The sequence below is a fragment of the Alosa sapidissima genome, chromosome 21, assembly GCF_018492685.1.
Source record: "Alosa sapidissima isolate fAloSap1 chromosome 21, fAloSap1.pri, whole genome shotgun sequence".
Lineage (NCBI taxonomy): Eukaryota > Metazoa > Chordata > Actinopteri > Clupeiformes > Clupeidae > Alosa > Alosa sapidissima.
In genome coordinates this window covers 30,462,116-30,485,142 of record NC_055977.1, presented here as the reverse complement: position 1 = coordinate 30,485,142, position 23,027 = coordinate 30,462,116, and the positions used below count along the sequence as shown (strand labels likewise).

Genomic DNA, 23,027 nt, shown 5'->3' with positions numbered 1-23,027 from the left:
TGGCCACAGTTCGGCAGTTCGGGGGGGGGGGGGGGGGTTATGCATATGTGCTAATGTGCTAATAACAGTGAGGCATAAAGACAGTGGTACAAGTGGCTAGTGGACAGACAGTACCAAACATGGAGGGGGTGAAGAGGCAGACAGACTATGCAGAGAAGTCTATCTCTCCTCTTCCCTTAAGTGAGGCATTGAACAGTTCAATGGCCCTGGGGACAAATGACTTTCTCAGTCTGTCCGTTGTGTAAGGCAGTGAGCGAAGTCTCCAGCTGATCAGGCTCTTCTGCTTAACAATAGTGCTGTGGAGTGGGTGACACTCATTGTCCAAGATGTTGATCAGTTTGTTCAGGGTCCTTTTGTCAGACATTGAAGTGATGCACTTCAGTTTAGCTCCCACTACAGAGCCAGCTTTCCTTACCAGCCTGTCAAGTCGCCCCGCATCCTTCTTCTTTGTGCTTCCTCCCCAACATACCACTGCATAGAAGAGGACGCTGGCAACAACAGACTGGTAGAACATCCTGAGGAGCTCCTGTACTCCTCCTGCCCGTTCCTGATACACCCCACAATTGCAGTATCGTCAGAAAACTTCTGCATGTGGCATGACTCGATGTTGTAGCAGAAGTCAGATGTGTACAGGGTGAACAGGACTGGAGAGAGCACAGTTCCCTGTGGCGCTCCGGTGCTGCTGGTCACAGTGTCAGAGAGACAGTTCTTCACTCTGACAAACTGTGGTCGCTCGGTCAGGTAATCTGTAATTTAGGTTACCAGGTGAGCGTCCACACCCATCTGCAAGAGCTTGTCTCCCAGTCTGAGGGGTTGGATGGTGTTAAAACCACTTGAGAAATCAAAGAACATGATTCTCACAGCTTTCCCCCTTGTCTAGGTGAGAATGTGTCCTGTGTAGAAGACAAGTGATGGCATCGTCCATGACCACTTTCTCCTGGTATGCAAACTGTAACGGGTCTAGTGCATGGCGTACCTGGGGTCTGAGCATACCTAAGACCAGTCGCTCCATTGTCTTCATCACTTGTGATGTTAGAGCGACAGGTCTGTAGTCATTAAGCTCACTAGGGTGTGGCTTTTTAGGGACAGGGGTGAGACATGATGTCTTCCACAGTGTTGGAACTTGTCCAAGGCGTAGACTCAAATTGAAGATGTGCTTCAGTGGCTCCCCCAGTTCAGCAGCACAGGCCTTGAGTAGCCTTGGACACAGTCTATCAGGCCCGCTGCCTTATTTGTGTGAAGTTTCTTTAGTTTAGCTCTCACTTGATCTGCTGTGATGATGAGGGGTGTAAGGGGGGGGAGGGGGAGGGGTGCATCTTGGATCTGTGTGACTTATGGCTGTTATGGTGTCTTAGTTAGCCGGGGGTGGTGGACAGACCCCTGCCATTGGAGCTGGAGCAGGGCAGTCAAACATGTTGTAGAAGTGGTTCAGCTGGTTCGCCCTGTCCAGTCTTTGATGTCAGTCTTTGTACTATTTTCAGGACTATAAGTCGCACCGGACTATAAATCACATTTATTTCTTTATTTATACAAGACCAAGAACAGACAGACTATGTAACTGGACACATAGAGGCCAAAAAGATTAAGAATTCTACCGGGAATATTAATGAAGACGACGGAGTGATCAGCAAGCTGAGGTGAGCTGGGCGATAACGCAGCCAATGAGGGCCCGACGGTAATTGCAAAGCACTTTACAAAAGATTCACCGAACAAAAATGCTGATGTGGTAGACCTACATGAAAATGTAGCTAGAAATGTGGAGAATGCAATGCAATCAAGAATTTTGGGCGATGCCCAAACACAAGCCGACAGCAGAGCAAATGCTCGGGAGGCTACCTCCGAGAAGGAGAGAGGAAAAAGATGTGCGTTTTAAAAGAATTTGCAGAAGGAGATCATGGCTGCAGGCGAACCGGGCGATAACGAGGGCCCGACGGTAATTGTAAACCAATTTACAAAAGATTCGCTGAACAAAAATGCTGATGTGGTAGATGAAAATTTAGCTAGAAACGTGGAGAATGCAATGCAATCAAGCATTTTGGGCGATGTCCAGGCACAAGCCGGCAGCACAGCAAATTGCTCGGGAGGCCACCTCCGAGAGAGCGAGAGAGAAAAAAGATGCGTGTTTAAAAGAACGTGCAAACTTTCAACAACGCACGCTATAGGCTACTAAGGAAGCTACCCTCATTTTAGAGACTGTTCACATGCCTTTCTTAACCAGTATGGACATTTAATCTGGAAAGGCAAGTTATTCAACTAGCACACAGAATAGGGTAACCAGACCACCTGGTTTAACCCATTTACTCCTGAAATGTCTGCTAAAAACGCCTATAGAATCCTATGGCATTCTAGACTAAATAACCTTATTTCCTGAGGGTTTTCTGAAAAAATACTAAGAATTGTCAACGTCTACCAAAACCTTACTATCTAAGCCTCTGTACACCTAGAAACATGAAATAAAAAGCATGCTGCGCTACGCAGCAACCAGCGGGAGAGTCAATGCTGCGCTATGCAGCAACAGGCGGGAGATGGAGTGTTGCGTCGTGCAGCATCCAGCACGAATGGGTTAACCGAGACAGTCCTGATTTTGAGTTGCGTGTCCCGAGTCCCGACAAAAGCCTTTTGGGATGCTAAAATGTCCTGCTTTACACCAACCCCTATTAAAGTGTGGTCTTATTATAGCCCGATCATTAACTAAACCCATGTAGAAAGACTACAGCGTCCGGTGTATGATTTCGAGAATGTGTGAGGAATGTTTAGGAGACAGACTATCATACATCCTCAAATTATGGCCGGGGTCGTTTATTTACTTGGGCTGCGCAAAGCACAGGCCTTTATTTGGGGCAGGCTTGTATTTGAGGCAGGCCTTTATTTGTTTGGAGCAGCAGCTATCAAAAGCAAAAATGTCTGACCTGCAAGTTCACCAATCTCATTCCACAAGCCTAGAGGGCCCTCTCGCCGCTTTAGACGGTAATGTTTCATAGGGTTAGTGTCAATTCATACTGACTATCATTTAAAAACATGTTAAATTGTTAAAATGTTAAATATATATTTTGATACTATGAACAAAACTATGAAAAAAAGTGTGACTTATAGTCTGGAAAATACGGTACTGCTGTTATTATTGTTCTCTCATGATCTGTAACCTCCTTCCACCCCCTAAAGGTCCTACTAAGACAATGCAACATAATCAAGAGGACAGTTCTGAAAATGATAAAACAATTTTGTGTAATTGTTTAGCAAGTGACTGAATTGTATGTGAATAGTTTAATGTTCAAGTCTTTAGGACTTGAAAAGGGGTATTTGTATTAAAGTATTGTGAATCAATATTATACCTACTTGTGTATTTCTTGTGTCTTTGGTCTGTATGCAGAGTATCCTTTGTTTATCCTTGAATGGTTAGAATTCAATGGAAATCTATCTAGACACCTTTGCTTATTCCCAGGTGGGATTCTTTGTCTGTAGGGGGCTTTCACACTTCACATTGTCACATATGGCTGCTACAATTTGGCCATGTGCAAGATGGGTGTTCCTAATTAACGACGTCTTGGAGGATGAGCCTTGAATTAGAACAACACGCCCCCCTCTGTTGTAACTTACTTAAAATGTAGGATTTCTCATGTATAGTTAGTCTCATCCTCCCTAGACAATAACATGTCGACTGGTGCAATATTTATAGACCTTACTAAGGCTTTTGATATGGTTGATCACTATTTGCTTCTGGACAAACTACATGCAATAGGCCTCTCCAAAAACTCTCTTCTTTGGTTTTATTCTTATCTCCACTGTAGACGTCAGTGTGTGTCTCTTCATGGTTCTGTATCACAGTCCTTAATAATGGAGAAAGGCGTTCCTCAAGGCTCTTCTTTAGGGCCTCTCCTATTTTCACTGTTTATTAATGATCTTCCTCTAATCTGTTCAGACTGTCACATTCATCTCTATGCAGATGACACAGTGATTTACACATCTAATGTGTCTGTTTCTAAGATTCAACCCACACTGCAATCAAACTTTAATGCCATTCAACTTTGGTTTCAATCCAACCACCTTTTACTGAACAAGAAAAGTCATACAGCATGCTGTTCCCCACCAGATCAGCTACATCAAATCAAGATAACACTCTTTCACTCAAATTCTCAGATAATACTCCACTGGTACTAGTTAATGAAATTAAATACTTGGGCCTTTGGCTTGACTCACAACTCTCCTTTAGGTGTCACATTAATTCTGTTGTAAAAAAGATCAACTGTAATTTACGAATTTTGTATCGCTCCATTAACCCTTAAAGGAGGGAATGTTGAGAAATGAACGTTCTAAAGAATATCTGGGTTCATTGAATTCAACATAGAATTTTAGAACCTTCAATTGTTGCGGAACTTAGAACGTTCAAAAACCTACACCTTACTCAACCGATTAGGTTAAGGATTGTGTCTCAACTAATATTTCCTATCTTAGACTATGCGGATGTTGTCTACCAAAACACATCAGAATCACACCAGAAATCATTAAATGTTGCGTTCAATAATATATTATGCAGATTTGTGCTAAGATGCCCTTTTACTACTCATCACTGTGTAATGTATGACTCACTGAACTTATTATCACCAAAAGCCAGTACCACTGGTATCAGATTATTTTAAATGTGTGTACACTGATTATCCTTCTTACCTCAAGGATAATTTAATTCCATATAGACCCAGCTATAGACTGAGACACACTAAATATCCCTCCTTCACTGTGCCAAACATCTCCAAAGAGAGTGGTAGACGTACCTTTACATTTAAAGCCCCCTCAGAATGGAACTGCCTACCTGGGTCTCTAAGATCTGCCACTTCTTTGCATTCCTTTCTTTTGCATTCATTTCAACATCGCTCTTTACTCACTTGCAAGTAAACTGTTCCTTTGTTTTTTATACTACCATGTGGGATACTTTTTGTCCTTACTTTTAACTCATGTGTTTTTGTGTTTATATGTGACTATGGGTGTAGGTGTGCGTATATAGGACTATTTCATGTGTGTATATGTATTTACTGGTATGTATATACATATGGGTATGGGCTACATGTTGTCATGCCTCTTCATACTGTATTGTGTTTAATACATGGTCTGGTTTTCACTAAGGACCCGGCGGGGTGGTTGTGGCGGGATGAGGGAGAGCTTTAGAGGGTGTGAATGTACATGTGCTGTATTGTCTTTGTCTTACGTCCCGAGAACCCCCTCGAAAACGAGATCTCATCTCAAGGGGTTATCCTCCTCACAATAAATTTCAAATATGAGTGAATCCTCCTGGTGAAGCTTGTGTCTCTCCCTTGATGCACATCATTGAAAAGAATAAAGCCTGTTTCCTGATTGAACATCATCCTAACTGAGTTTCCAGATAACTGTGGTACTAGGAAAATGACCATCAGTAGGAACTCATTTCTTTACATTGTAATACGATTTCAACTGGGCCACATAAATAAAAGGGGTATATGATATGGCCAGTGTCAGTTTTACTCCAATACAGGATTGGATGTAACATAACCAGGAAGAAAACAAGACGGCAAAACAGAGGGAAACCAAATGATGTTTTATTGAAAAACTGCAAAATGTATACTTTTTCACATAAAAATGGGACAATTTATGTCCCGAGAGGGAGTATTCATTTTCCAGTGCAGTCACTAGGCCAGAGGTGTAGTAGTAGGTCTACATGAACATAATTGAAATAGGTGCAAATTCATGGGTGTTGCCATTGTCACAAACCCTTATTTGTTTACATTTTTTGGAATGAGGCTTACCAGCAGCTTATGGCAAATTGGTCATTCCATGTGAAATCAGATAAGGTTGTTGCAGCACCAGAGGTTCAGAAGTTTGGTTCAGAAGTTTATATCCTATATCCAGAATGGGTCCCAAAACCAAGACCTGTAAACATAAGCGGGGGGTGTGGTTGACAATTGCGGCCCAATTTTGGCCAAATCTATCTTGCTGAATTGTTGTATAATTTTGATTTGGGGGGGGGGGGGGGGGGGAGAAGTCATTATCAGAATAATTGTGGGGTTTAGTAGGATATATGATAACTTACTATTAACACTAAAACAGACTAATCAGTCCTCACATAGCCCTTGCTGCCAACATTGCTTAGCCTTAGTTGTGCCCTAGCTTGGTATAGTGCAGTATGGAAAAGTCAATACGACCCATGAGAGAACAAAAACAAACAAATGTGTTGATAGAGCTGTTGTTTCACTTAGTTGTTAGCAATTGACCAGGTTACTTTTTCAAATGAAATGCGTTTGTTAGTATAGGCTAGCCGTTTGTCAAAATAAGGAAATTAAATTGTGTGCCTATACATGTTCAACCTGTATAGCCTACACAAACAATCTTAAATCGACAGAAAAGAAAACAAATGCTTCAGCCTCTAATAAACACAATATGAAGTGGACTAAATAAAAACATGACGTTGGGATAAACACAGATAGTATATAGGGGCCCACTACAGCCCCCCCCCCCCATAGTGAACCATTAGCTTCGCCCCTGCATGTAAATATTTCTGTTCAAATCTTATGTCTTTATTTTCAGTTTTACAGCCTGAAAAGCACATCATCTGGTAAGCAATGTTTTGAGCATGAACACAGTATTATTCATAGGCAGCCCAAACTTTGTAGCGTGGAAGACAAATGTTCTCAGCAAGACTGAACCATTAAAAGTTTGTACGGCATTTTAATTGATTTTCAACAAGGATTTGGAAAAAAGTGATTTTAGAGACGTCACTGTTTATTTACATGAAGATTCCAAAGAAATCAAAAATCTTCCATTACCTGAGGGTAGTATAAACTTGTTTTTTCCCCTATATTACTACATACTATATTTTAATAATGTTATAGCAATATTTGAGCTCTCCACATATAATGGAAGAATAGGATTAAACAAGAGGAGGTTGTGTTTTTCATATAGGATTAAAATGGTATGTGGGGTAGCTAGTATGCACTTGCACATTTGAAAGTAGCTCTCATGTGTGGGGATTTTTAGTGTACAAAGTGCTAATGTTGTACCATAGATAAATATATAGTCAAAAATTGTTGAAAAAAAAGGGACAAGATGAAAACTGATGTATCCAATGTAACCAATGTAATGTAATGTTTGAATGAAATGTATGTTTGAATGAAACATGGTACATCATTGGCACTTTACAATAATAATAATAATAATAATAATAATAATAATAATAATAATAATAAACTTTATTTGTATAGAACCTTTCATACACAGAATGCAGCTCAAAGTGCTTATCATTTGGAGCATTTAACACAATAATAGAAAAAATAATCCAGACAAAAAATAAATAAAACATCAGATTTAGAATTAATTTAGCACATAATGACTATAAACTGAGCTATAACTAGGGGTGTGTTCGAAACGGGTAAAGTTGCTGCCTTTTAAGATATCTAACTGGGGAGCAAGGCAGCAAGTGCGGTTCGAAACCGAAAAAACAAATTCTGCTGCCTTTTAAGATATCTTAGAATTCCCAAATAACGGTCATTTTTGGAGGCAGCATCGATGCACACTTCATGCTCCTTCCTACCCATAATCCCTTGCGGCAACGTCTGAAACAGCTGTGAAAGGTAAACAAACATGGCGGATGACATCGGTAATAGCTGCTGAATCTGTTTAAAATGTCATTTGTGTGACCTTATTTTACTTAGATTTGTAGATTTGAGATGATAAATAAACAATTTACTATCTGATTATGCCATTGTTGTAACCATTAATAGCGTCTGGTCTGATATATCTGCCGGCCATAAAACTAATTTATACCGTTAGCCTGCTAGCTTACGTAAGCTAATTTAGTTTAACGTCATACCGTAGTGTTAAAGCAACACCAAAGAGTTTTTTGTACCTTAAAATATTGTTTCCAAAATCGTTTCAGTGGTTCATCAACTCGTAACAGGGTGAACGGCACTTCTGCATTCTCTTCGCGACCCTCTATCGGCTATAACCGCACTATGCAAGTTTGCCAGATCGGGTAGCGGATCTGTAGTTCGATGGAATGAGACATAAGAAACTACAAATTTGACTTGCTTCTGATGTCGCAATCATACTTTCATAAAATCATGCAACGTAGGCTACTCTACCTTGTCTGTAGACATCGTTATTTCCAAAGCCAGTGCTGGATAAACAAATAGCGTGCGTGCGACAGGAAAAGTGCTTTGGTGTTGCTTTAACCAAAGATTCTAGAGTGCTACGCTCATATTTAAAAGATGCATTTAATCCAAAGTCATGTCTAGTGAGACAGCTCTCTATGTAGGGAGGGAGGCAGTAGGCAGCTGTCTTCCGTTTCAAACAGACCCTAGATGTACCGCATAGCGGTACAAAATATGACCGCCGCTCAGTCCTGTACATCCGTTCCGCGAAAATAAATCACACTAATCAATTTGTCTCCATCTTTTACTCCATCCCCCACTCTTGAAACTTTTGTGTATGCTTGTTTGGCATGCCTGTGTGTGTGTGTGCGGCTGCACAGAAAGTAGCCTACTAGCGCTGCAAAGATGAATAGATTGTATATATATGTTTATTTATTACAGGGGTGCTGAATAGCAAAATAATCATGGATGTCCGACGATTTCTCCCCCAGCATATGATTCGAATTTAGAGTGTATGAGTAAGTCTAAGAGTGAGAAGTTTTATAATGCCCTGGGCAGCCACATTCCACTGCAACTATGCGCAGCACTTGCCACTCCGACTCATCAATAAAAACTGCGCGCGCACACACCAGTCCCATAGAAGCGCACTTGACTTTACATCATTAACCTATTTCAGTATATAGCCAGAGAATGTCCGTAGACGGGCTCTGATATAGCTTAGTCCAAGGTAAATACCTTTTCTGACTTCTTTCTCTTTATCGCCATGGCATTTAGAATAAGGAATAACGTTTGCGAACCCTTGGTTTTGTTGCCAGCATAAAAACAAGCTTACCATCAGCCTATCCGCACATTTTAAACACAAGGGATGAATTGAACAATGACGAAGTCGGACATATAGGCATAGTTCATATTGAAAAAAAGTTATATAAATCTAGCTTTTCCCCACCGCAGTCTTTTAATGCCATCTAATCATAACGTGTGCAGTCTGCTCTATACTTAAGCCCAAATCAAGATTTGCGACGAGATGAGCTGCAACATTCTATTAACCAGCAACTTGATGCAACATTCTAAAACCTTGCAACTGTGACCAGACAGGGTGAATGCTTTGCGACGGCTTGCAATGACGTGCAACATCTAATTCACACCGTGTACTTTCTGTAATGGTTTCGTGTCATTGCGAATCTTTGGTGTGAATTGGGCTTTAAACAGACGATCTGACGGGTTTTAGATTAAATACAACCCGAAACTAAAAAACAGACCAGGCCTCTACTGGAGACCGGCCTTTAACCCAAACCTGTAGCCACGCCAGGCGTTTAAAAGAGACAGGCGTCTCTTTGGGACTCGGCTATTATTTGAAGTTTTACGGTACTTACTTGTTAGTAGGCCAGAATGAGAGGACAGCCGAAAGATACAATTAGTGCTGCTATCAATTTGCTTGGTATAACCGCATTTATAGTTTTCTACAAATGCAATCAAATTGGCCTCCATCACTCAACCAATGCTAACGGTAACATTATTGTACCTAGGTCCTATAGCTATTGATATTATAAGATTAACGTACCTGCAGTAAAAACCAAGCATGTCCGATAAACATTCTCAGATTTATTTCGGCTTCAAGAAGAAATGGGAATTACATTTCATGTGAAAATCGTCCTATGCTTATTAGACATTCTCTGCGATAAACTACAGTCCTTGTAGGACGCGTCCATTGTTTTTCCAACCCACTTTAGATTAACTTCCAACAAAATTATGTCTCACTGCAACGATGCGCCATCTGGTGGACAAACGACTTACGTATTGCCAATACTGGAAATGCAGCCATGATGATGATGATGAATATTTGGTTTTCCTTTAATCCTACTGAATTTGTAATTATGTATCGGCCGTTCTAATTGCCGATACCGATAGTATGTGCGTGCCTGTGTGTGTGTGCGTGTGTATATGTGTGCACCGCCATCTACAGGCCAATGAGTGTACAGTCACTAAATGTACACATAACTTAATTTTTTTTAGACCCCCCCCCATGAATGAAATTCTACGAAACTTGGCACACCCCCAGAGAACGGCAGGTTAATCATACACATAAAATTTGGTGCAGTTCTGAACATCTTAACTGAAGTGTGGCCCCCGGGGACCAAATGAAATTTTTCCGTTAAAAAGTCTAGTGGGGCTACATACCCACCAAATTGTATGTGCCCCGGTGTTTCGCTGTCCCGGGTATCGTTGACCAAAAATTCAGGAAGTAGATGACAGGGGGGAATTTTTTTTTTTTGACAATGCCTATATGACCACTTCGCTAGCGGCGGTCATAATTATTACCATGCTGATTTTCATGTTCCTACTTGCTACCCTACATATCATTTTAGTCCTATGAACATTATCAAAAATTGCTAATCACACCTTGTTTTATCCTTAATATATATTCATGTGCATTTGTTGCAGAGACCTCTATTAATGTTGAGCCATAATTTAAGTATTGTATTTGCAGACAAAACAATTATTGGTGCCATGTGAATACCAAAAGATTACAAGACCCTCTATCTTACTATCTTGAGTTTTGCATTTTTCCATATAAAACTAATGGGCATGCAGTACAAACTTTTAACAGTCCAATCATACTGAGAACATGTCGGTCTTCCACCCTACAAAGTTTGGGCAAGCTAGGAATAATACTTTTCAAGATATGAATGCCCAAACATGGCCTCCAAGATAAGGCATTTCTGAGTGTAACAATGATAGAAAAACAAGGGTAGACAATCTTTGAGCAAAATCTGAGGCAAAATCAGTACAGCAACAATTTTCCTAGATTTTGTCTGATTTGACAATAAATGACCCACATGTAATCTTTCTATACCACATAGGAGTAAGCAAATCGCAACCATTTCTCGTCAAACTAACGCGCCGGTTTTATAAATCTAACTGGCCGGAGATTATGCACAAATGAGCTACAATTGCATACATCATCTTATCTTGTATAATTAAGCTACATATGATTAAGAATAATGCCCCACCATATGGATACTTCTCACAAAAATGTTTAATTTAGGCTAAACTACAATTATGTCTTCCATGGTAGCCAAATTTGCCCGATCAAAGTATCTATGCACAGACATGAATCAATTGAAATCTCCAAAATCACAATGACAAAGTTTTTTGTGTGTATGTCTGTATGTATGTGTGTATTTGTGTGTTAAGATGCATGTCTTCAGGTGAGTAGTCCTAGTTGATTGGCTCATAACCCTGTGGATGTTGGTTTCTTTTGAAGATCCCGGCACCAACCCCCCCGAAAAGGATTAGAGCCAGGGGAGTACCTAACCCCACGGCCATAATGGTCAACACCAGTGGAGAGAAAGAGTCTTGAGGGGGATTACCCAATCCCACCAACACAGACCTGAGACAGTTTGAGTGAGAGTCAGAGACAAAGGTGGAGGAGAAGGGGAAAGATGAAAAAAAAGGCTTAAAAATCTATGAAATATATTTTCTTTCTAAGATTCAAACTAAAAAAAGTATAAGTTTAAGAAATTTGGTCTCTGCATTTATCCCAATACGTGAATTAGTGAAACACACTAAGCACACAGTGAACACACAGTAAGGTGAAGCACACACTAATCCCGGCGCAGTGAGCTGCCTGCAACAACAGCGGCGCTCGGGGAGCAGTGAGGGGTTAGGTGCCTTGCTCAAGGGCACTTCAGCCGTGCCTACTGGTCGGGGTTCAAACCGGCAACCCTTCGGTTACAAGTCCAAAGCGCTAACCAGTAGGCCACAGCTGCCCCTATGTATGCCTAATGAGAGCAAAAGAGAGAGATGGTAGTATTCAAAGGAGATTTCCTTAGCTGTTGTATTGGTGCTGTGCAAACTTACCAGCTGAGGTAGTTAGTGGTGTTGTAAAAAGGATCTCCAGCAATACTGAAAGTGATGTTGAGGGTAGAGGTCTGAAGCCCATCTCTGAAGAGGGCCTGGACCCACCCTGAGGGAGGCAACTCAGAGACAAGGACAGGATCTGAATGCCTGCAGGGAGTGGCATCCTCAAATTTGGGATGCTCTGTCCGATAGGCCACTGGTTTCCACTGGGTGTACCCCAGAATTTCTGAGGAAGCATTGCTGGGAGATGAAACCCATTGAGACACCTGAGAAGCAATGAACACGGTTGCACATTAATGCCAGCACACCATTAAGTCTCATAGTACTTAATCTCAGCACAAAGCTCCCCCATCTGTAAGGTAAGCCAGCAATAAAATTTCTTTCAGCATCATATAAACATTGCATACTGTACATAATTTGGAAATATAGTAGAGTGTTGCACATACAGTATGTCCAATTTTAGCATCAAGCCACATTTTCATGTACGTGTGAAGTTCACACACATTCACCCTCAAATTTGTTTCATTTTAAACAAGGTAGACTTTGAAATAGGCGAGACCTCTTTGTTGAAGTTAATTGAAATAAAGCAATAACATGCAACCAGCCTTCAATTCTGATCTGTCTATTGGCAATTAAACGCAAACATCCCTTTATTGTAAGAATGGGACATTCTGCTGTCCTATGTGAAACACTAAGCAGGACAGTAGGCTATAGCCAAAAATACCTAGGCATTAACATTATCATTAACACATCATGGCAGAGTGTTTAAAACAGTATAAATATGTCATTGAATCATTAAAATAATGTGTTGAGTTGATATTTGGAGTTCAGAGAGGTTTCACGTCATTATTATGACCGCCGCTAGCGAAGCGGTCATATAATGATTGTCAAAGTCCCCCCCCCACCCCCCCCGTCATCTACTTCCTGAATTTTTGGTCAAATTTTTGGTTTTGTGATTTGCACCCCCCCGGTAAAAAATGAAAATGCAATATCATTCTGCTTTAATCGCCCCTATCTTCAGTTAAGATGTTCAGAACTGCACCAAATTTGTGGGTATGCCAAGTTTCGTAGAACTTCATCCATGAGGGGGGGGGGGGGGTCTAAAAAAATTTAGGTTATGTGTACATTTAGTGACTGTACACTCATTGGCCTGTAGATGGCGGTGCACACATATACACATGCACACACACACAGACACCCACATACTATCGGTATTAGAACGGCCGATACATAATTACAAATTCAGTAGGATTAAAAGAAAGCCAAAATAAATATTCATCATCATCATCATGGCTGCATTTCCAGTATTGGCGATAAGTAGTTGTTTGTCCACTAGATGGCGCATCGTTGCAGTGAGACGTAATTTTGTTGGAAGTTAAAAGTGGGTTGGAAAAACAATGGACACTTCCTACAAGGACTGTACCGCAGAGAACGTCTAATAAGGATAGGACGATGTTCACATGAAATGTAATTCCCATTTCTTCTTGAAGCCGAAATAAATCTAAGGATGTTTATCGGACATGCTTGGTTTTTACTGCAGGTACGTTAATCTTATAATATCAATAAGGACCTAGGTAATGTTACCGTTAGCGTTGGTTGAGTGATGGAGGCCAATTTGATTGATTGCATTTGTAGAAAACTATAAATGCGGTTATACCAAGCAAATTGATAGCAGCACTGTAATTGTATCTTTCGACTGTCATTTGTTGCACGTGCTACAAAAATTATTCTGTGCAATGGAAGATTTACCAACGTTACACCGGTCTGATACAGTTTTGCCTATACATGCGTGAGACTGAGACGCATGTTTATTTGTTTGAAGTGCGTGCAGGGTGTGAGAGGGGAATCGATGTGCTTTGATTCCAGCTTGGTAGTTGTAGTCTGTGAGATTAAAAAGCATGTGTGTGTGAAGTATCCAAACAATGACACCTTCATTTCATTATGGCTGCTTTAGCAACACACCTTAAGCTACTGTGTAGTGGGTCCCATTTAGAAGTGGCTACTTCATTCGCGCTTTCTTTGACTCATGGAGCTGCGTGAATTTTATTACAACTTTTCGCACGATATGGCAGTTTAAGTCCGCTTGATACTGTAAGGCGTAAGCCATTGGTTTCCAAAGGAGATTTTGTTTGTGTCGCCAACATAGCCTATTGACAATTTATGTTGTAAATAGACCTACCTTATAGGCCTACCTGTAGCTTAGGGAAGCTGACAGCTTTCTATTAGGATCTAGTTTGTTAGTTAGTTTTGTCATAACTCCCTGATGCATTTTTGCATTTAGAATAGCCAGAGCGTGAATATCTCAATCGGAAAATTAAACAATATCGGGCGCCTATGAACCCAGCCTGATCTGCCCGCTATTTATTTTTTGATTTCTTAAAAGATTGAGCTTGGTCTGGTGAAAGCCAGACAAGCCATGGACCTCAGTTACACAATGCAAGGGAACATGAATCAGCCTATAGAAGAAGGCCACAGAGGCCGAAACATGTTGGCATGTTTTTTAATGGATAGCCAAATTTAAAATAAAGGCTTTTTAATTTATATTCCTTTTGAGTGCCTCAGAATTACTGTTTATGTATGAATCAGCCTATATTTGCACGAACAACAACGGACAACAGCTCTTCAACTTTGGCCCGTTAAAATGTGTATGAACAGTCTAGCGACGCATTTCATCAAGGCCCATTTGGACATGTCAGTTATTTGCACCACTGGTTAGATGTAAAACAGCATTTTCGTCACTACTGTTACTTAATTTGTGCATTGACAATAAAGTATCACATGAACTAAAGATGATCTTATGCAGAAGAAGAAACATTCACAAAAAATCCATCTATCCAAAAATGACCTTTGTTTTTGATAGCTGTTGAAATCGGCATGGAACTGACAGAGATGTTTTTGTTTATTAATAAATAAATAAATAAATAAATAAATAAATACAATGTAGCCTACATCAATCCAGTTGCAATGGATGAACTGTGATGAACTGCCCTACTTGTGATTGTTTAGAGATTTTAAAGGTTTTATAACAATGCTACAACTTCTTTGGCTATTCTACAATCTATTCACCTTTTCAGCGCCAGTAGGCTACTTTCTGTGCAGCCGCACACACACACACACACAGGCATGCCAAACAAGCATACACAAAAGTTTCAAGAGTGGGGGATGGAGTAAAAGATGGAGACAAATTGATTAGTGTGATTTATTTTCGCGGAAAGGATGTACAGGACTGAGCGGCGGTCATATTTTGTACCGCTATGCGGTACATCTAGTTTGAACTAGTCTTTGATCTCAACTTTACGCGTGACTATCTTTAAGGCCTATCTCACCAAACTGACAGTTCAAGTTCATGAGAATATTAGAATAATAGGACTAATAGGCTACTACTTGCCGGTGCTCCCGTTTTATTATATTCCACCCTCTGTTTCCAATATAAGATACACAATTTTGCTGGTATATCTAATAGGCTAATGTTGCCCTTTTTGCAAATTCCAAATATATGGATGGATTATCACTCGATAGACCTCGAAGTCTCTGCACCCAAACTTAAAGGGAAACTTGGCAGGATTAGCTATGTTTCCCCCTCTGCTGGATAAATTGTGCATTATGCTATTTCAAACTGTGGAAAAAGGTAACGATAAAGCACATGGGTTTGTTTACAAGCTAGCGAAACGGTTAGGCAGAACAATGTGGATGTTACAAGGTAAGAAACACGATTTAAAACGAGTTTCTTGTTTCTCACTTTTCTTTCCGGGACGGTAGTTTCAATGTTGCAAGGTTGGTTTTCCGCCTGGGGACGCTAGGGGCAGCGGGGAAAGTCACCATTTTCACCGTAACAGCTCATTTAACCATCCAAATGATTTCTAAACGGGTTTATTATGTTGAAATAGTTGCCAAGTTCCCCTTTAAATCAGGTAGGCAGTAGGCCTAGTTGTGTAATTTCTCTTCAAAATATGTAATGTTAGACCACTCTCTTCCATTCATACAGTAGCCTATGTGCTTACTGGAAAATTAGTGCATGAGAACATGCAGGCGGACAGGTGTGCACTCGAAAGTATCGTCACTTATTCTAAAACATAGGCTACAAAACGCATAGTATAAGTATAAGTATATATACTTTTTTGATCCCGTGAGGGAAATTTGGTCTCTGCATTTAACCCAATCGGTGAATTAGTGAAACACAAACAGCACACAGTGAACACACAGTGAGGTGAAGCACACACTAATCCCGGCGCAGTGAGCTGCCTGCTTCAACGGCGGCGCTCGGGGAGCAGTGAGGGGTTAGGTGCCTTGCTCAAGGGCACTTCAGCCGCAGCCCACTGGTCGGGGCTCGAACCGGCAACCCTCCGGTTACAAGTCCAGAGTGCTAACCAGTGGGCCACGGCTGCCCCAACAACATACATAGACAACATCAGTTAGCTACATTGTTTCCAACCATTACAGTTGGTCTAAAATAGTATTTCAATGCATTTGTATTTCTGAAAACTGAACACCCCATCAAGCCTATTTTTTATTTGTTACTAAATACATAAAAGATTACAAAATTCCCCGAGCAGACCAATTGTGGCCAGTAAAGACTCTTTGACATAACACTTGAGTAAGTTTGTGGATCATTTTATCAAAGAAATTGTAACATCACTTCCATCTTATGTTGCTGATACTAGAGATGTTTTGAAATTGTTAAGTGATGTGTATATACCCGACAAGTCTTTCTTAGTGACATAGTGACAGAGAGCTTGTATACCAACATTCCCCATGAGGGTGGACTAGAAGCCATGAACTCTTATCTTGCATACAAGAATGACACTTTCCCAGTGGAATTACTGATGTTGTTGACAAAATTTACTTTGAAATGAAACTATTTCATGCTTACATAATTGCAAAAGGGTTCTCAACTGTTGTAGAAAGAAATGGCTGATCTGAGAAAACATTGGAGAACCCTTTTGCAATTATGTACGCACATAATGTAATCTGAAAACTGCTGCCCTGAGTAAAAAAACAATGCAAATGATCTCAGCTGGTATTCTGTTTATAATGGAGTGGAATGGAAATGTGTAAGTGTCTCCAAATTTATATGCTTGTGTATTTGTGTCCAAACAATGTAAACATGGTATCTGGTATCTTCAAAGAGGAGGTCACAATCTGACTGCAAACTGCTTCAATGTCAGAATGGTATATAGAATTAGATTTTCAGCAGTCAGAATGCATTTTCAGTTGTGAAAGTGAGGTCTAACCTTGAATATGGAGGGTGTGTATTCATCATCAATTGACTTGAGCACATCCACCTGGCCCTTCTGTTCTGCACTGCTCACAGACTGCACTTCCAGAATGAAGCGGGACTGATTAGACCTGGGGATCACATTGTCCAACCATACATGGAGCTGGGAGGAGTTTGCATTGTGTAGGAGGCCTGGCCATTCAGAATCTCGACCTCTGGACTCAAATGCTGAGAACTGCAAGGATAGCAGACACAGAATTATTAAATGGAGAAGAAAAAACAAAACCACAATTTCTGTAGTTAATAACACAGTCACTTTAACCTCCGTCATGTTCCTCGCAATAAAAGGCTCTGCTAATTACTTCAACAATTCATACTTGATTATGCCCTGCGACATGTCGAAAAATATTGGTCTCACTGTATAATTTGTCTGTAGTGCGAGTTGCAATTTCAAATTAGGGCCTTAGGTCTCTTAATGATTGATAAGGTACATTGCTTTGCATGCACTGTAATGAAAAGAAAAAGCCAAGGAATAATAATACAGTGCATTGCTTTGCATGCACTGTAATAATAACTACAATGCCAAGAAATTATCAGTGCATGATATGATACAAAATATTATACAGAGTAAAGAAAGATAATGCAGAGATAGTTACAATGGTGTTGATAGGGTACATATGATGGTTGCTATGCCAAATAAAGCGGTTGTTATGCTGGTTGCTAGGGTAATTTTGTTGGTTGCTATGGTGGTTGCTAGGTTGACATTATAGTGGTGGTTGCTAGAGTGTTGCTAAGGTTATTAAGATGGTTGCTAGGGTACATATGGTGGTTGCTTTACCAAATAAAGTGGGTGCTATGCTGGTTGCTAGGGTAATCATGTCGGTTGCTATGGTGGTTGCTAGATTAACATTACAGTGGTGGTTGCTAGGTTGTTGCTAGGGTAATTAAAGCACTTGCTAGGCAACAAATGGTGGTTGCTATGCCAAACAAAGCAGTTGCTATGCTGGTTGCTAGGGTAATCTCATTGGTTGCTATAGTGGTTGCTAAGTTGACATTATAGTGGTGGTTGCTAGGTTGTAGCTAGGGTAATAAAGATGGTTGCTAGGATGCATATGGTGGTTGCTATGCCAAATAAAGCGGTTGCTATGCTGATTGCTAGGCCAATCATGTTGGTTGCTAGGTTGACATTATAGTGGTGGTTGCTAGGTTGTTGCTAAGATAATTACGATGGTTGCTAGGGTGTTGCTAGGGAACATATGGTGGTTGCTATGCCAAATAAAGTGGTTGCTATGCTGGTTGCAAACCATGTGTAAAATTTAGTGTTAATTTCGTCAGACGAGACGAGAGGAAATATGTTCGTCAACGACCTTTTTTTTCATGACTAAGACGAGACGGCAGTAATGTCCTGAAACACTGACTAAGACTATCTTAAGATGCATTATTGTTGACGAAAGAAGACGAGATTAAAATGTTTTGCATGATAAAAACTAAGATAAAATCTCTCTTAATTTTCTTCTACAAAATGAGAAGACAGAATATCTAGCTGTTACGTTTTCAAAATATTCCGAATGAGTTCATACGCAACAGCTTTGCTTGCTTATTGTCTTTGCACTTTGCTTATTGTGTGGATTCATACTGTATGATTTAAACTGGCATATCTTACATAGACAGTGTTGCAGAACTGTTTTTACATACAAGTTGGTTCAATATTGCAAACAACTCATCTATATTATATTTTACCACGTCTGCTCACGGACCACTTGAGATAGCTTGCGGACCACCAGTGATTCCCGGACCACACTTTGAGAAACACTGGTCTACGAATATGACAGTGGTCCAGTCAAATCTTTTACTGTCTATGGTCAAATCCCAGCCGAGCTATAACTGTAGCTCGACTTACCTGTGCATGTAAACATACTGACTGACAAAAAATCAGAATGAGTAATTATAACAGACGAGTAGCCCTGTGGACACACAATATTGTTGGAAAATTGAGATGTGTGAAACACTATTTGACTCAAATGGTAATCAGAAATAATTTGTTATAAAAAAAAGACTACAATGTGTTGACTAAAACTGACTAAGACTAGATACCTTTAGTTTTCTTTTGACTAAAACTAGACTAAAATGACGAGACTTTTAGTCGACTAAAACTTGATTAACAAAAATGATATTTGAATGACTAATTGACAAAGACTAAAAAGGACATTTCGTCACAAGACGAAACTAAATTAAAAATAGGTGACAAAATGAACACTAGTAAAATCCTATAAATGAATGGGTGGAAAATTACAATTCATAATGCAGGCATCATAGCGCAATCTAATGGCACTTACAGCTAGGCAGAGGAAGCCATTCATGAAACTGTTCGAGCTGTTACGGCCACAAAGAGTGGCAGTGTGGGTAGTGAGATTATAAGTTGCATTGCGAATGTTCCAACTAAAGTCCTGCAGCTCATATGATGGAAAGAAGCTTGATGGGGGAAGGTGCTCAGGATCTGCCGTATCATTAACATCATCATATTCCCACAACTGTATGAGAGGAGACAGTCATATTCAATTCATTAACATACTTTCTTTCTAATATGATGATACTTGTCACTCCCACAAATGCATCTGAACAAATTACATTTCTGACATTTATATTACATTTTCATAATGTCAATGAAGTTATTATTAAGAAAAAATTACATTTACTGTAACAGGTAAAGACTCCAAAAGTAATGATAATAGCTTAGAGGACTGTGTGGAATTATTAACTGAATTCTGAAAAATGGAATAGGAATCAGATATTCTTACTGCTTTTCATAAACTTCTCACCTGAAACAGAAATCAAACCAGCCCACTCACCCTGGTAAACACCAATGCACTGCTGAACTGCACACTGCTCTCTGGCACTACCTTCAGGCTGCCTGAATAGTTGCCATTCAGAAAGGCTGTCCAGTTTATGTGCACATTGGAAAAAGAGGAGTTGGTGTGCACAAGCATCAATGCAGGTGCTCTGTGGTTACAAAACAGGAAGTGGAGAGTGTCATCTGAGCCTACTGCCTGGACATGAACAACATCAACTCCGCTGGACGGTTCACTCTGGCCAGGGTTCAGCTCCATGGACACCTAAGGGCAAATTATACACAAACATACAAACGAACAATTAAAAAATATATATAAAGAATCATATAACGAATTATTGCTTAACACACCGTCCATCAGTGAATCAATCCTATTTGGCACATATCTACTGATGAGCTCCATAAGCTAATATCAGGATTTCAACTAAAAAAAAAAAAAAAAAATTATTCTGGCTTTTAGGAAGCCAATGGAGTGTAGCTAACACAGGAGTTGCATGCACATTCTTTAAAGACATGCTGCAGCAGTTTGATCCATCTGTAAATGGTATCAGTACACAAGCAGGTTGTGTCAGCTAACAATGAACTACTGTCCTTTGGAAAGAACCATAGCCTGCACAAGAAGTTGTATGACATTGTGTCAAGGTACGATCTTGATGGTGTATAGGATAAACCGATATCCCTTTGAGGCTACATGCTCAGAGAAATGATCGAATGACACCCACATAAGCCTGCCGATTTGGGGTTAGTGATGATGATCTGCAAAAATTCGATCAAAAACAGTAGGCTAGCAGTGACAGATGCAGAAGTGAAGTAAAATACAGAATCTTTACAAACAGTAAAATTGATAGGCCTATTCTCGTTTCAGTAGGCTAACAGACAAAAGAACAATTTCGGTAATGATCTTGAAACCAGGTCTGTTCTAAAATAGGAAGTGAAATAGGCTCTTGCTTGAACGCACTTTCTCAAGAACCTTTGACAAAATAGATAATGAATCGTATTAAATTGGAACATACTTGAGGGTAGTGATATTATAGAATTATACAGTATAGGCATAGTATATTGACATTAATTTAAAATATAGCCATCGAAATCTAAGAGTACACTCTGGGTTCCGTATAGTCTTAGGTTTGATGTTTTCCATTAGTCTAGCACTTTTCTCGTTATTAACATTTACCCTCGGTCGTTTTGAATCAGCTACTAATAGCATGAACCGGCGGTCTTACAACCTATCACAATTACAATCGTTACAACCTATATAACCTGACGACAATCATACACACGCGTGCTGTTTCATTAGCCTATATTAGATTGCTAGTACCATATACGATTGCTAGTGTCGCAAACGTTAAACGGGGTAAAGCTATCGCCTGGTTCACTCAGCGTACTTTGCGTCGATAATCGTCTTCATCTCCAGTAAGCCCACTTGTACAATGTATAAGTAAACATAAAATAAATGTAGACGACTGAACTAAACCAATGTCCATCTTCCTGCATCAGAAATCACAACAACAATAAAGTGATCATATGACCGCCAGTTTTAATCAGCTGACTAATGTCAGGCACAGTTGACGTGTTCAAGACAACTCGGAACCACGGCTTGTGTGGTCTGGTCCGATTTCCTGTTGCTGTTTGTTTGAATACTTGCATTGAAGAAACGTTCGAAACATAAGGAGCTGGTGCCGCCTTTAGCCACATCGGATATTCCGATAGAGGAAAAATGACTTGAACGCAAAGTCGGGTTGGATTTTTTGCTCGGAGTCGTGCGGAAGTCTTGTGCCTTTAGTCAGAGAACCGCCACTCTCGGGAAACTTCTGGTTTCTGAACTGGTTGCAGTTCCTGTTCTGGTTCCACGTGAGGGCGCTCACGAATAAGTGCAGAATGAATGGAGGTCTATAGACCCTTTCAAGAGAGTTCCATTATCAGCATCATAGTTGGCCCCACAAGGCTTCCTTTTTAACATTCCATATGTTATCTTAATGCAGAGGAAGTAGATTGGGACCCAAATAGAACGTTCAAGCATTGTTTTTGTTTTTATTGTTGAAAGGGTCTATGGACCCTTTCAAGAGAGTTCCATTATCAGCATCATAGTTGGCCCCACAAGACTTCCGTTTTAACATTCCATAAGTTATTGAAAGGGTCCATATATTATTCAGTGAGGCGCGGTGGTTTATGGGATGAGTAGTTCCTTCGCTCGGAAATGAAAATATGTACACAGTTTTGTACCTATTTGCTTTTTTGGGGCTTTCTCTTCGTTTTTTCACTCGAAATGAGATGTTGTATGCTTATGAGTTACTCCGTAGCTGATTAACCTAAGACATGCTCTAAAACTCGTTAGATACGGATTTTCCCAAAACGTCAATGGGAGAAATGAATGGGAAATTTACTTTCGGAAACTAAGCTCTCTCGGAGGAGGGGCGGGACTGTGATAGCAGAATTCAAAATACAATACAACAATGTACGCAATAGTTAAAGCAAATAGTGCAATCTTCTGACTTTTGAGTTACTGGTGGAGACCAATTTTAACAAGAATATAATCAATATGCTAATTATTGTAAAAAAAAATATCAAGACATTGAACATACCAAAAGTTCAGGAAAATACATTTTAATTCAATGGCGTTTCAAGGTAGACATGACCACCCCAACTATTGTAGAATATCCATGACCATAACATTGTGTACTTGTTAGCTCATGACACAATAGCGTTGTCTATAGCACATATACACAAATACAATACAACAATGCACATGCAAATGATAGTTAAAGCAAACAGTGTAATTGCTCTGGACAGCCGTGGCCCACTGGTTAGCACTCTGGACTTGACCAGTGGGCCACGGCTGAAGTGCCCTTGAGGAAGGCACCTAACTCCTCACTGCTCCCCGAGCGCCGCTGTGGTTGCAGGCAGCTCACTGCGCTGGGATTAGTGTGTGCTTCACCTCACTGTGTGCTGTGTTTCACTAATTCACGGATTGGGTTAAATGCAGAGACCA

At 40.2% G+C, this 23,027-nt stretch overlaps 2 protein-coding genes across 2 annotated transcripts in view; one reads left to right on the top strand and one right to left on the bottom strand.

Annotated features, from left to right (window-relative positions):
- Positions 1-3,324, top strand: part of tmem79a (transmembrane protein 79a) — a 28,920-nt gene extending 25,596 nt beyond the window's left edge. The window contains exon 6 of the mRNA XM_042076978.1: positions 3,163-3,324. Within this exon, the coding sequence (XP_041932912.1) occupies positions 3,163-3,172 (10 nt within the window). The 3' untranslated portion in view covers positions 3,173-3,324. The remainder of the gene's footprint in view (positions 1-3,162) is intronic.
- Positions 3,325-10,654: 7,330 nt separating this feature from the next.
- Positions 10,655-21,644, bottom strand: LOC121696036 (glycosylated lysosomal membrane protein). The gene is made up of 6 exons (XM_042077338.1): positions 21,424-21,644; positions 20,040-20,303; positions 19,527-19,721; positions 17,207-17,425; positions 11,976-12,241; positions 10,655-11,505 (listed from the first exon to the last, which is right to left on the bottom strand). Exons 1-6 carry the CDS (start codon positions 21,520-21,522, stop codon positions 11,334-11,336), a joined length of 1,215 nt encoding a protein of 404 aa, XP_041933272.1. The 5' UTR covers positions 21,523-21,644; the 3' UTR covers positions 10,655-11,333.
- Positions 21,645-23,027: the final 1,383 nt, after the last annotated feature.

Bases quoted from the DNA above. Each gene is read 5' to 3' on its own strand.
- LOC121696036 (XM_042077338.1), bottom strand. From the start codon at position 21,522: ATGGACATTGGTTTAGTTCAGTCGTCTACATTTATTTTATGTTTACTT. The intron at 20,304-21,423 runs GTACGCTGAGTG...ATTTGCCCTTAG, and splicing joins AAGACGATTATCGACGCAAA to GTGTCCATGGAGCTGAACCC. The intron at 19,722-20,039 runs GTGAGTGGGCTG...CCTCTCATACAG, and splicing joins GTGCATTGGTGTTTACCAGG to TTGTGGGAATATGATGATGT.